Source organism: Pristis pectinata, chromosome 7, assembly GCF_009764475.1.
Source record: "Pristis pectinata isolate sPriPec2 chromosome 7, sPriPec2.1.pri, whole genome shotgun sequence".
In the NCBI taxonomy this organism is placed as follows: domain Eukaryota; kingdom Metazoa; phylum Chordata; class Chondrichthyes; order Rhinopristiformes; family Pristidae; genus Pristis; species Pristis pectinata.
The window spans coordinates 27,912,393-27,925,620 of record NC_067411.1 but is presented as its reverse complement, the minus strand read 5'-3'; the positions used below and the strand labels follow the sequence as shown (position 1 = coordinate 27,925,620).

Below are 13,228 nucleotides of genomic sequence, written 5' to 3'. Positions count from 1 at the left end.
ATTGAAGCTTACAAAATTCTTAGAGCTTGGAGCTGGATGTAGGGAGAGTGTTTCCCATGGCTGAAGAACTTAGAACCAAGGGTCAGAGTCTCAGAATAAAGGGTAGGCTATCTTGGACTGGGATGAGGAGAAACTGCTTCACTTTGGAACTCCTGAACACAGAGGGCTGGGGAGAATCAGACAATCTTCTGGTTACCTAACCATTTGAGGGAAACCCCAGTACTTTGTTGACATTAATTCCTGCTCCACTTTTAGTCACAAGGGCAATGGGGAAAATAACAGCTACTACTAAAGGATTCATCTTTGCCCATAAAAATTAAGCTGGCATAATAAATCATCAGAAATAAATTGGGATGCTAAACTATTTTCTTCCCTTTAAAAAAAATCAATAACTTTGCACTGTCATCTGCGGCTCAGTTGATAGCACATTTCCCTCTGATTCCAGATTCAAAAGACATCAGCAGATCAAAGTACCAAGAGATTGTAGCACTGAGGGCGATCCTTCAGACCTGTCTGTTCTCTGAGGCAGATGTCATTCAGGGGTGCAGGGGAGTTACCCAGACTAATATTCACACATCATCAGATAAACAAATCTGTCATTATCACATTGATGCTTCCGGAAGCTTGCTGTGCATAATATAATTACCATTGGTCCCACTGTAAAACAATGACTACATTTCATTAAGTTCTTCACTTGGTCAATTACTTTGGGATAACCTGAAAGAGGCAACTTAAATGCAAGTCTGTTGTAAAGCATCAACAGCTCCAGTATCAAGTATATTGCTGCCCCATTACATATTTTGCTGTGTAGAAATGCAGCAATTTCTAATACCTTGCAGCTGATTTTCTTTTTTTTGGATGATGTTAGAAAATCTATAGAGTTCACTAATAAAACCGTGTGATTTGAGAGTTTAAAATAAAAATGCTGAAATACTGAGCAGGTCAAGCAGCATCTGGTGTGAGAGAAACAGTGTCAATGTTTCAGATCAGGTCATCAGAACTGATGAATGGCCCTCTGTTTCCAAGAGATTGCATCACTGAGGGCCATTTTCAGATCTGTCTGCTAGGTAGGAGTAGATCGAAGAGGAGCAGGGCAGCTGTCCTGGTCCTGGATACTGCCTGACCTGCTGAGTACTTCCGCATCTTGTGTTTGTTTCAGATTTCCACCATCTGCAGTGTTTTTTTCCTGATTGGACAGTTTACTATACTGAACAATACCAAGTGACTTGGATGAATAACATACCTTCTATTCATCACACATTGTGCAGTGTCACATCATTTTACATGCTGCCAATCGTAGACTGAAGCCGCCAACATTCTTACCAACCTATTTCCGAAACAAACATGAAGCTTCGAGGCAACTTCATTCACACCCTTTTCTCAGTCAATCAAACTCATAACTGTTTGATCTTTTAACCTATTAGCCTTGGTGGTGTCATTCCTCAAGCAAGTAGCTGAAGCAGCGCTACCTCAAGGCAAAGAAAGTGAAGGTGTGGGAAAGAAAATAGGAACAGCTGCATCAGTTGAACTGCTTTTAATTCTTTCCTCATCTAACCTCTGGTGAAGCAGAAACATGTGCTGCATTACTTGACGGGGAGAAAGGCAGATGCAAAATATTTTCCTCAATCTCTACACCTACAAGATGAATTTAATCTCCAAACCAATCAAAATATCCTGATTTAATAGGAAGGGCGTCCACTCCTGATGGATTAAGTAGCCATGAGTGCTATGCACCTACAACATACCTGCTGAAGTGTGCAGCGCAGGTGCTGTAGGAACCGGTTCCACCGGCGGTGGAGGTGGCGCACTGAAGAAGAAGTCCTCGCCTCCCCCAATGAGGTCGGCCGAGCTTTCCTGAGGTGCTGCAGGAGCTCCAGAAAACAAATCATTCAGCAGATCAGCGTTGCTGGATGAACTCTTCATTTCCGCTGCTGGAGGAGCCACATCAGGCTGCACCTCACTATTCAGCCCCAGTAGATCCACATTGTCCTCGGGAGGAAGTCCTGAACCATGCTCTGCTGCTCCTTCAATGTCCACCTCAAAGAAAAAACTGACATTGTTTGTTTGTTCCGGCTGACTTGGGCTTTCTGGCTCATCAACCTTCACTGATCCACGCTCACTAGAGAAAGTTGCAAACTCATCATCTGAAGGTCCACCTTCTTCCACCAAGCCTGGATCATCTTCATCTGGAGATTGTCCTTCAGTTGTCCTGGAGCCCTCTCTTCCCTCTAATAAATAAACAAGAGAGTTAGGCCTAAAGTAACTAGGGTCACACAACTCACTAAAATCTGCATCAGTTTACTTCCTCACTGTCTTTAAATGCTAACTTGTAACACATTTTAGTTTCCTTCTCGCTATACTTCACGTCAGCTTAGTCTGTGCATCAGTGAGCCATTTGACCATGAAGAGTTAAATTTATCTTCAGTTGGTGATGAAGCAATGGCACTTCCCAGCAAGAAATACAAGGGAAACATTTTCCCTCTCTGTCATTCAGTGTTACTCCATTGTTAACAAGATGAAATCACCTTATACTGCTTCAGCTAAAATTCAAATAATTCATCAATATCAGCCAACACTTACCTTCCCAATTTAGTGTTTCAAAAAAACTGTTAGAGGTGTCACTGTTTGGAATCGAAGTTTCATCTTCACTTGTGTTCTCTGAAGCACGGTCTGATTTAGGTGTCTCTGCATCATACTGTGCTGTTGACCCTGGCTGTCTGGGCAACTCAGGCTTTCCTTTATTTGGTGAGAAGAATATTCATAAAGCTCAGAATTCTCTGCAGTTATAACTTTATAATATTTTTTTTAAATATTAGGTTATCTATGAAATCATTCTCACATTTCATCATTACTACAGAATAAACACTGAACAATGAGAGTGAACATAGAATGTAGAACATAGAACATAGCAGTATAGCATAGGAACAGGCCCTTTGGCCCACTATGTCTGTGCCAACCGTGATGCCATTCTAGTTATTCCCATCTGCCTGCACATGGTCCATATCCCTCCATTCTCTGCCTGTTCATGTGCGTATCTGAATGCCTCTTAAACATTGCTATCGTATCTGCTTCTGCCACCTCCCCTGGCAGCGTGATCCACTCTCCGTGTAAAAAACAATTGCCTCGCACATCAACTTTAAACTTTCCCCCCTCACCTTAAATCTATGCCCTTTAGTATTTGACATTTCTACCCTGGGAAAAAGATTCTAACTATCTACACAATCTATGCCTCTCATAATTTTATATACTTCTGTCAGATCTCCCCTCAGCCTCTGATGCTCCAGTGAAATTCAGTAAAATTCATAAACCAATACCCAAGTGGATGTCTTCGCTAAGCAAATTAGATGTATAGCACATACTTAATACAATAAAAAATTACCAACCTGATGTGATTGTTAGACAACTTTGACTTGCTAAAAAGCATGAGAAGTAAATATGTGTATCCTGCTGAGAAACACTGCTAAAACAGAGAGTTCACAAAACTTTTTACTCTCTGCCTGACGTACTTCCTTATGCAAGTATATCAACTCACATTTCATTGTCTAGAATTCATGTTTAAAACAAATTGTTAAAAGTTATAGGATTAGGGCAACAGGGATAGGTGGAATAATGGGAAAGATGAGTTCGATGTGGTAAGGTTCTAATGCTCTCCAAAGCACAGCATGAATGAGCAAGATACCAGAAAGCACATGTAATTCTTTAGCGGGGACACACTGCCGAACTTTCAAAACAATTAACCTCCCACAGTGACCAGAGGTTCATGTGGCACAGGGGATAGCAACAGGCCCATCATGCCTCTGCTGGGTATCCAATGAGACTCCATTTCTTGCTCTTTCCTCAAAGCCCTAGGAGTTCTTGTCCTTCAATTTACATGCAATTCTCTTTGCGTGGTAACTCTTCATTGGTTTCCACCACTTTTCTGATAGTGGATTCCAGAAAAGAACAAAGAAATCGAATGGATGAGCCATACGACCACCTGTTCCTGCTCTGCCGTTCAAAACCATGGTGACCAATCCTGTGCTCCAACTACATTTTCCTGCCCAGCCCTCATCTCCTCGAGTCCAAATATCTATCAATTTCGGTCTTAAATAAAGTCAACAAGTAAACATCCATAGCCCTCTGAGGAAGAGAATCACAGAGATTTTCAACCCTCTGCAAAAGAAGTTTCTCTTCATCCCTGTCCCAAATTCTAGGAGAGTGCCCCTAATTCTACAAGCTCTTGGCATTTTCCCTCATTTCCTCTCAGAATTTTGCAAATATCTATGAGATCACCTCTTTTTTCCTAAATTCCAGTGAGAATATGTTGATACCTTTAATCTCTCAACAACCAACAAAGTCTTCACCCCAGGAATCAGTTGAGTGAACCTATGCAACACTGATTTGAAGGCATGTATATTCTACTTTAGTACAGGTTCTGAAACTGTACTCAGCACTCCAAATGACTTCTCACTGAAGCCTTGTACAACTCCAGCAAGACATCCTGACAATCGACTTGTACCAAAGTCCAACAGAGCTGCTTAAATGTGTGGTGTATTCAAGATCACTTTCTGCACCTCATGACTCAGCACACCACATCCCCGTCCTCAGCAGGATTTACTATTTTCTTACCAATTAAATGACATTGTTTTCCTGTGCTCCATAAACAAAATGAAAAGCCTCACATTTCCCATGTTATACTGTACCTCCTATCTACTTTTCCTTCTCATTTTCCCATCTTCCTTTGCAAACACTTTGTAACTTTGTCATAAATCATTCATCAAACTTGGAGATGTTGCACTTTTCCCTTTCTGAATTCTTGCAGAATCTAGGAAATTTTGGAAATCCGAGGCAAGTTGGCAAACTGGATCCAAATTTGGCTGGGTGAAGGCAGAGGGTAGTGGTGGATCTCGACCTGTACTTTTTAAAAAACCTACCTGCTTGCCCTCCCATCATCAAGCTTTGCGTACATCCTCATACTTGCTAAAGGTCATTCATTACAAGGTAAATACTCAGTACAGCTTAAAATATAGTTCTTCACCTGTACAGTGTCTCACTACTCCCTGCACATAAAGCGAATTAAAAAGCATACCACTCTTACCCAGCGCCAATATCCCTCTTGTTCACAGCTCAGATTGTTTGGTCCTGCAGGAATCTGCCTAATTTGAAGTCAAACAAGAGGCTACAGTGCCTGACAATTTGGATTGTGCTTTGTGTGTTACAGCAATTACCTTTGAACTGCAACTAACGATATTCCACCCACTTGTTTAATCCATGAATGACTGCATTGTTTGCTCTCTTTCTCTCAACTCTAATAGCAGATAAAATAAACTCTCTTTGCAACAGCAGTGGGACTTTTATTCACATGATTGAGAGGAAGATATCTGATTTAGCTTATTTCACACTAAATTAACCAGGTTAAAGGACTAATTAATTCCTAAAGACCTAGCATCAACTTCTCTCTTGCTGGTAAAAAAAATCTACAAATGCTGAACATTGATTGGTTGGGAATGTTCACATTCTCCATCAAGGAGAAGTGAGATTGTCAGTTGAAGCATTTACTTTGACAAATACTTTAATTTTGAACATATAAACTTGGCTCATGGGGGTGGATGGGTACTCACACAATACAGCCAATGGAAAGGATGGATACTCACACAATATACCCAAATGTATTAGTTTCAGTTTACAAGCACTTACAGCTGCCACGTGCTCCCTAGAACAGGCAATGGGATTTCTCAGACAATTTTAGCAGCTGGTAAACTAATCTTCCAGAAATTGGTAAAGGAGTTAAGAAATTACTCTAGGGGCCATGAATTAGCCTGAGCAGTCTTTTGTTCCAGCCAATAAGGGAAGCTATGAAATCCCCAAGCAAAGACTTGAGCATTTTTAACCAGAGAGAGGAAATGATAAAGGCTATCATTTTTGGAACGACTATCAAGTGAGAGCAGTGTATGATTACACAGAGTTACATGTTGGTTATCCATCAAGAGGTGAGGGACAAAGAGAAAGGAAGAGCTCTCATGGAAGTATCCCATTCTTTGCAAAGATTAATACACATACAATACTCTTAGGGAAAAAACAACCTGAGATCTGGAGATTTGCATATTAAATTAATCACTTCCTGATATTCTTTGTATTATTACTCTAAGTTGCTCTGCATCATTAATTTCCAGGATGTGTTCCTTTATCCATCTGCCTGTCTCCTTCAGCATACATTTTGACATGTTTTCGCATGTACTCTTGGTATCACATGCAAGGCAATTTTCACATTTGTTTTCTCATTCATTTTATCTACTTTCCAGAATTCTTCCATACCTCATTCATTCCCCAGATTCTTGCAATAAGTGGCATACATGGGCAGCCTGGATTGAGTTTTGGAGCTCTAAGACTTACCGAATTTAGAAAGCATCTCTTGTTGTTCTTCACGACTAGAGAAGAGGATCTTGGGATTGAGGCCCTTTGTCATGAAGTTTTCCCAAGGTGGAATGTTACTTCTGGTGTGTTCTTGAGGCTCCACTTCTACTTCCAGAGTTACTTGGAAGAGATCTGGATATTTTTCCTGGATGTCACATGCATCAAGATCATACCTGAAACACAGAATCATCAGAACCATTTCACAACTAAACCAAACCCATCATGTAGCTTCCTCCTGATGTTTTCATGAGGCTATCTTATTAAGCTTCTACTTTTCCAATTAATGTGCACCCACAGAGCTGTTAGGGAGAAGATTCCAGGATTTAAACGCAGGGGCTATGAAGGAACAGCAATATTTTTCCAAGTCAAAATGGTGAGTGAGTTGGAGGGGAATCTGTAGGTGGTGGTATTTTCATGGCTCAGCTGCCCTTATATCTCTGGGAAATAGGGGCTGTAGGCTTCGGAAGTGTTAAGAGATATTGAGGCTCTGGTCAAGAAAAAGGAAGCATACATTGCATTTAGGAGGTTGGGGATGTTACGGACTCAGTGAAAGTCCCTTTAAGATAGAGAGTGTGTGTGTATGTGTGTGTGGGGCGTGCTTACGTCAATAGAAGATAAAGGACGTAATGACGTTGTTGAAGTTAGAAGAAGTTAGAAGAAGAAGAAGTTAGAAGGAGAAGAAGAAGAAGTTAGAAGGAGAAGAAGGAGAGAGAGAGAGAGGGAGAGAGAGAGAGAGAGAGAGAGAGAGCAGCCTGCTAGTTTTCTCTATCGATGGATGAGAAACAATAACTGTGTCTGCCACTGAAATCCATGTATGGAAGTTGGAAGTAATCTGGTGGAGTTCACTTTGTTGCTGACTTGTAGAAGCAAACAGGTATTTGTGTGTGTGGACGACCACGATTCGGATGCTTTTCGGGGTGAGGAAGTCACTACCGAGTAAACACTGAAGTGTCGCTGGGGTTCCATTGTGGAACATTTGGATTTCGTATTTACTCTCTCTCTGTTTCTCTACGTCTACGTCTTATCTTCAGACAACGGTGGTTGTTGAAGAAGCCTTTGCTCACGTTTCACCTTATGGCTTGCGGAACTGAACTTTAAGAACCATTCCGGAACTTGGAGTTTGGGACTTTGTCACACACACACGACGATTTAGTTTTGGGGTTAACGTTCAAGGTTTAACATTTTTGAATTCTAACATACTAACATTTTTACTTTTATTTTACGCATTATCATAAGTAGTGATTAATAAAATAGTTTTTAACACTGAATCATGCTCAGTGTGTTTCTTTTGTTGCTGGTTCGTGACAGGGACAAGTGAATCCCTTGATGACTATAAAAAGATGAAAAATACTCTTAAGAGGGGAATCAGCAAGGCAAAGAGAGGAAAGGTTAAGGAAAATCCCAGAGGTTCTATAGCAGCAGGATCACCCATGTCTTGAGCTGCAGAAGATGGGTGGGATTTTTGACTAATATTTCTCCCTGTTGTTTACTGAGGAAAAGAATCGTGGTTGCTCAAGAGATATGGGAAATTAGCAGAGATGTTTTGGAGGATATTCATATTATCAGGGAGGAGGTATTTGCAGCCTTACAGCGCATTAAGGTGGATAAATCCCCAGGGCCTGACAGAGTGCATCCTAGGACTTTGTGAGAGGCTACAGGAGAAATTGCAGAGGGCCGTGTGGAGACTTTTGCTTCATCGTTAGCCACTGGTGAAGTTCCCGAAGCCTGGAAGATGGCTAATGTTGTTCCATTGTTTAAGGTAGGTAGCAAGGACAAGCCAGGGAACTACAGGTCGGTCAGCCTGACATCAGTAGTGGGGAAGTTACCAGAAGGAATTCTGAGGTATAGGATCTACCAACATTTGGATAAACAGTCTGATTAGGAGGAGTCAGCGTGACTTTGTGTGTGGAAAGTCGTGCTTGACGAACCTTTTAGAGTTTTTTGAAGAGGTAACCAAAAGGTAGATGAGGGTAGGGCAGTGGATGTTGTCTATCTGGACCTTAGTAAGGCCTTCGACAAGATCCCACATGGTAGGCTAGTCTGGAAGGTTAGGTCCCGTGGAATCCAGGCAGTGCTAGCTAGCTGGATTCAAAATTGGCTCGGAGGTAGAAAGCAGAGGGTGGTGGTTGAAGGTTGTTTCTCAGAATGGAGGCCGGTGACTAGTGGTGTGCTGCAGGAGTCGGTGTTGGGACCCTTGTTATTCGTTATTTATATAAATGATTTGGATGCGAATGCACAAGGCTTGATCAGTAAGTTTTCAAATGACACGAAATTACGAGGTGTTGTTGACAGTGAAGAAGGTTATTGTAGATTACAGAGGGATCTTGATCAGTTAGGGAAGTGGGCCGAGGAATGGCAAGTGGATTTCAATACAGGTAAGTGTGAGGTGATGCATTTTGGAAAGTCAAACCAGCCTAGGACTTATACTATGTATGGTAGGGTACTAGGGAGCGTATTGGAATAGAAGGACCTAGGAGTACAAGTGCATAGTTCGCTGAAAGCAGCATCACAGGCAGCCAGGGTGGTGAAAAAGGCATTTAGCATGCTAGTCACATTACATTGCAGTTGTACAAGTCGTTGGTGAGGCCGCACTTGGAGTACTGTGTACAGTTTTGATCACCTTGTTAGAGGAAAGACGTGGTTAAACTGGAAAGAGTGAAGAAACGATTTATGAGGATGTTGCCAGGACTAGAGGGCCTGAGTTATAGGGAGAGGTTGGCCAGGCTAGGACTTCATTCGCTGGAGCATAGGAGAATGAGGGGTGACCCTATAGAGATTTATAAAATCATGAGGGGCATAGATAAGGTGGATGGTAACAGCCTTTTCCCCAGGGTAGAGGAGTCTAAAACTAGGGAAAATAGATTTAGGGTGAGAGGGGAAAGATTTAAAAGGGACATGAGAGGCAAATTTTTTCACACAGAGGGTGGTGAGTACATGGAATGATCTGCTAGAGGAAGTGGTTGAGGCAGGTACAACAGTATCATTTAAGAAGCAATTAGACAGGTAGATGCAGGGCGGGACTTAGAGGGATATGGGCTGAATGCAGGAAATTGGGACTAGATGGGTGGGCACCATGGTTGGCAGGGACTGGGTGGGCCAAAGGACCTGTATCCAGCTATATTTCTCTATGACGCTATCAACAACAACCAAAAATATGATCAGTTTAACTTAAAAGGAATAAGCTCTTTCTTATGTTGAATCCTCAGTCAAATGCTCTGATTCAATTGAACATTCCTGTGGTAGGGATAATTCAGCTTGAGGGATTGCACCATTGATTCTTGGCTCCAAATGTTTTCCTAATTTTTTTATTGCAGTTTACTGCTGATTTTATCTTCTAAGAAAATAGGAAAAGAACTAAGGTTTGTCATTCAGCCTTTAAAGCTTGTTCTGACATTAAATAAAATCACAGCTGATCTTCTATACCACCTCCAGTTTCCCACCCAATCCCGTCAGTATCTCCACTTCCAGAGTTACTGATAGATCTGGAAGTTTGACACTGTGTGTGTCAAACCCTATGTGTTATTATTATCCCAGGCTGGACTTATTACTCACTTGGAGGCTACAGGATATAAAAAGAATTACACTGAAGGAACTCTTTTTTGCATTTACTACAATACTTCCTCAAAGCAATGTAATATAATAAAACAAAACAAAGGGAAAACTCAAAGAATCCGTGTCAGAACTAATTTTCTCACATTTGCACGGAGTGACTCGTAATTTGGAACACAGACCTATTATCCTATTTCTGAAAAATAAGTATTTGATAAAATAGTGAGTGGCCAAGTATGTGAAAGATGTTACACCTATCACATAGTTTTTGAATCCCCCCTCACACCACTGAGAAATCCAACCAGGTAGTTTCTTTGCCCAATGTACAATGCATTGTTTCCTCCTGCACTCATAAGTCCAAGAGCTTAAACACAAGTTGCTGTGTGTTAAAGGTTTAAGATTCCCCAAGAGGGCCGAAGGGTCTGTTCCTGTGCTGTACTATTCCAAGTTGCCAAAGGCCTCTGCTGTTGTTTAACCATCTAAGTTCAACTGCTTACAAGTGCCGAGACATTGTAAGATTCCTACTGTTTGTTGAGTCAACAGCACAATACTTTAAGGCAACTGCTTACAGGGCTATCTAGAACCAGGTCTCATCCCCAATACACCTCTCAGTCTTGTGACATTTGTAGTAAATTCTTTTAATTAAAAAAAAATACAGCCCCTTCAATTCCTTTCCTCCCACAGATGCTCCTCAACCTGCTGAGTTCCTCCAGTGGATTGTTTATTGCTCCAGCCCCTTCAGCTGCCTTTCATTGCACTTGCATCAGACTTCATGCACCAGTGATATGCTAGTGGTTGATTGCATTTGATGCCCACTACCAGAGAAACCATCTGTAGAGGTCCCAGATCAAACCTGTTTCCTTAGGAATCACACAAGACTTATTCCAGGTTCTCCACACAAGGGACTCCAGCAAAGTGTTTTGCATGCTGAGACTGATATCACCATCCAAGGTATTAAGTCACAGGCCATTGCATTTCTTCCTAAAACCATTTCCTTTCTTTTGTCACAAATCTATCTCACATTTTGGTTCCAAAACTGAAATGATCATGTGAAATATATGCACACAATGCCACAAATTTAACCTGCAATTGTCTTCTCTGACACTTAAGCAAGGCCGGTATATCTCCTGTCCTTTTTTAACCAAGTCCCAAAGATCTATACACGTTAATATTGAAATCTCTGTTAATTCAGTTTTTCTCTCTCCGTAAATGTCACCTCACATGCTGAGTATTTCCACTATTTGTTGATTTTATTTAAAACATTTCTAAATATTGATCCAAATCATTATTATTTTAAGAAGGTCTACTTGTCCAACAGAATAAACCACCTGCAGACCAATTACAAAGCTACAGCCCCAAATCTTGTAGTTTGCTCTTAAATTTAGTTCATTATCTGTACAAAAATTATCTCTGATATTTTGTTGTGTTTGTTTTATTTTGAAATATTTCATCCTGCCAGCAAAATATTAACACCTTGCCATCCTTGTGGATGGTTTAAATTTTTATCTCCATGAACACCTGCTCATTTGTCAGATAGAACTTTGTTAGATTTCATCAAGTGGAATCCCCTACATCTGTTTATATTTAATGCATCAAAGAAGCAAACCCAACCAATTCTAGACTTCATGCACTAATTCGATAGTGAAAACTCATACATTTCTTGCAACACTCTGAACAGCAAGTTCATTTCTACTAATATCAAAATTATTCCTACCTAACTTTAGAGTTTTTGAAAAGCTTCAGGCCTGGCCTTGAAGGTAGTTTTAATTTAGGACAATGTAATAAAATGGATATTGAATTTCAATATAACTGAAGCATAGCAAATGAAGCATATAGGGTGCCAGTACTTAATCTGAGGAAAAATTCTAAGTAGTCAGTATGTAGTTCTGTTGTCTTGAGAAAATATGAAAATAGTTCACCTCCTTCTGACAAAGCAAATATTTTCTGTGGCTTCAAACAACATTGTGACTATCTTTGAAGTCTTGATGTCTGGTCTGTATGTTCACTAACTGACCGGAAAAACTAAAACCGATTTGACACTTGAAATCACAGGGCACCTTCCTAGATGGATTAAATGTCAACTCCTACAAGGAACTACATCAATTATGTGCAGTCAATGGCATGTGCACTAGTGTGATGCAAAAATCAGCAGTTACACTACTAGAAATTCCTTATACCAGTCAACAACCTTAAAACGACTTACTTTGCAAATTTGACCAAGGTAGCATTTCTGGGCACAAATCCAGTGTGGAATTGAATCTGGAACATCTTCATTGAAGTCATCTGAAACAAAATGGTCAACCAATTTGCAGATCTCTTGTAATCATTCAATTTTTCACAAACAGGATTTGGATTTTCCTGACAATTATTGACAACATACACTGCTTAGAACTTCTAATAAGATTAACGTGATGCTGCATCACGAACACATCTTGCTGGAAACATGATCCAATGTAAAGACAAACTCACTCAATTAATTCCTATGTACCCATCTCTTCCTCAACATGACAAAGTACATCCAGATTCCCATATATATTACATAGCTCATTCTCCAGAGTTAACTGTACCTTTGCTTGCAGTCTTCCTCCAAGTGTTGATCTGGCATGAAAGATAACAATAAGGACATCACCTTGGATACTTAAACCCAGCGGTATTACAGCCTTACCATCTTCCACTTTAAATTCCCTGTAAGAAACAAATGCCAGATAATCACTCACCCACAGCATATTAAACTGCAAATGAAATACCAATTTTAAAATCACTTGGTCACAGAACGTATGATATCATCTTTTACTTTTCAGTTTGTAAAATCCATTGTCTCATGTGAGTTTGATTAATAACACAGGCTGCATTGTCCAGCTGTGACAACTTAAGTTAGGATACGTAAAATTGATAGTATATTCCTCCATGGTGTGAACACGGCTAAGCCCAACCTCTTCTGATCCAGCGGCAAGAGGAGATGTTAAGCAGCATACCCGAGCCAATCTTCCACCTTTCAGCTGAAGTAATGTTGCCAATGAATTGCCCAGCTGACTTAATTTGATTCAACACAGCATCTTATATTTATAACATATAACGTTACAATACACCCCAAGATACATCACAAGAGTCAAGGATGTGGGGGAGGAAGTTAAAGGCCAATGAACAGGATTAGGAGTGAAATGGAAAGCAGAGCTAAAAAAAAAGTCAATGAACTAGGTTTGAATTTTGACCTTTCCGAATAAGACTAGAATAGGACATGATGAGCAATACACATGGCACTACAATAGCCAAATTATAAATGGGT

The 13,228-nt window shown here is 40.5% G+C and overlaps 1 protein-coding gene across 1 annotated transcript in view; it reads right to left on the bottom strand.

The window, feature by feature from the left end:
- Positions 1-13,228, bottom strand: part of gak (cyclin G associated kinase) — an 87,330-nt gene that overhangs the window by 16,576 nt on the left and 57,526 nt on the right. Inside the window, 5 exon segments of the mRNA XM_052019892.1 lie at positions 1,746-2,228; positions 2,581-2,736; positions 6,373-6,566; positions 12,146-12,225; positions 12,510-12,627. Coding sequence (XP_051875852.1) covers positions 1,746-2,228; positions 2,581-2,736; positions 6,373-6,566; positions 12,146-12,225; positions 12,510-12,627 — 1,031 coding nt within the window.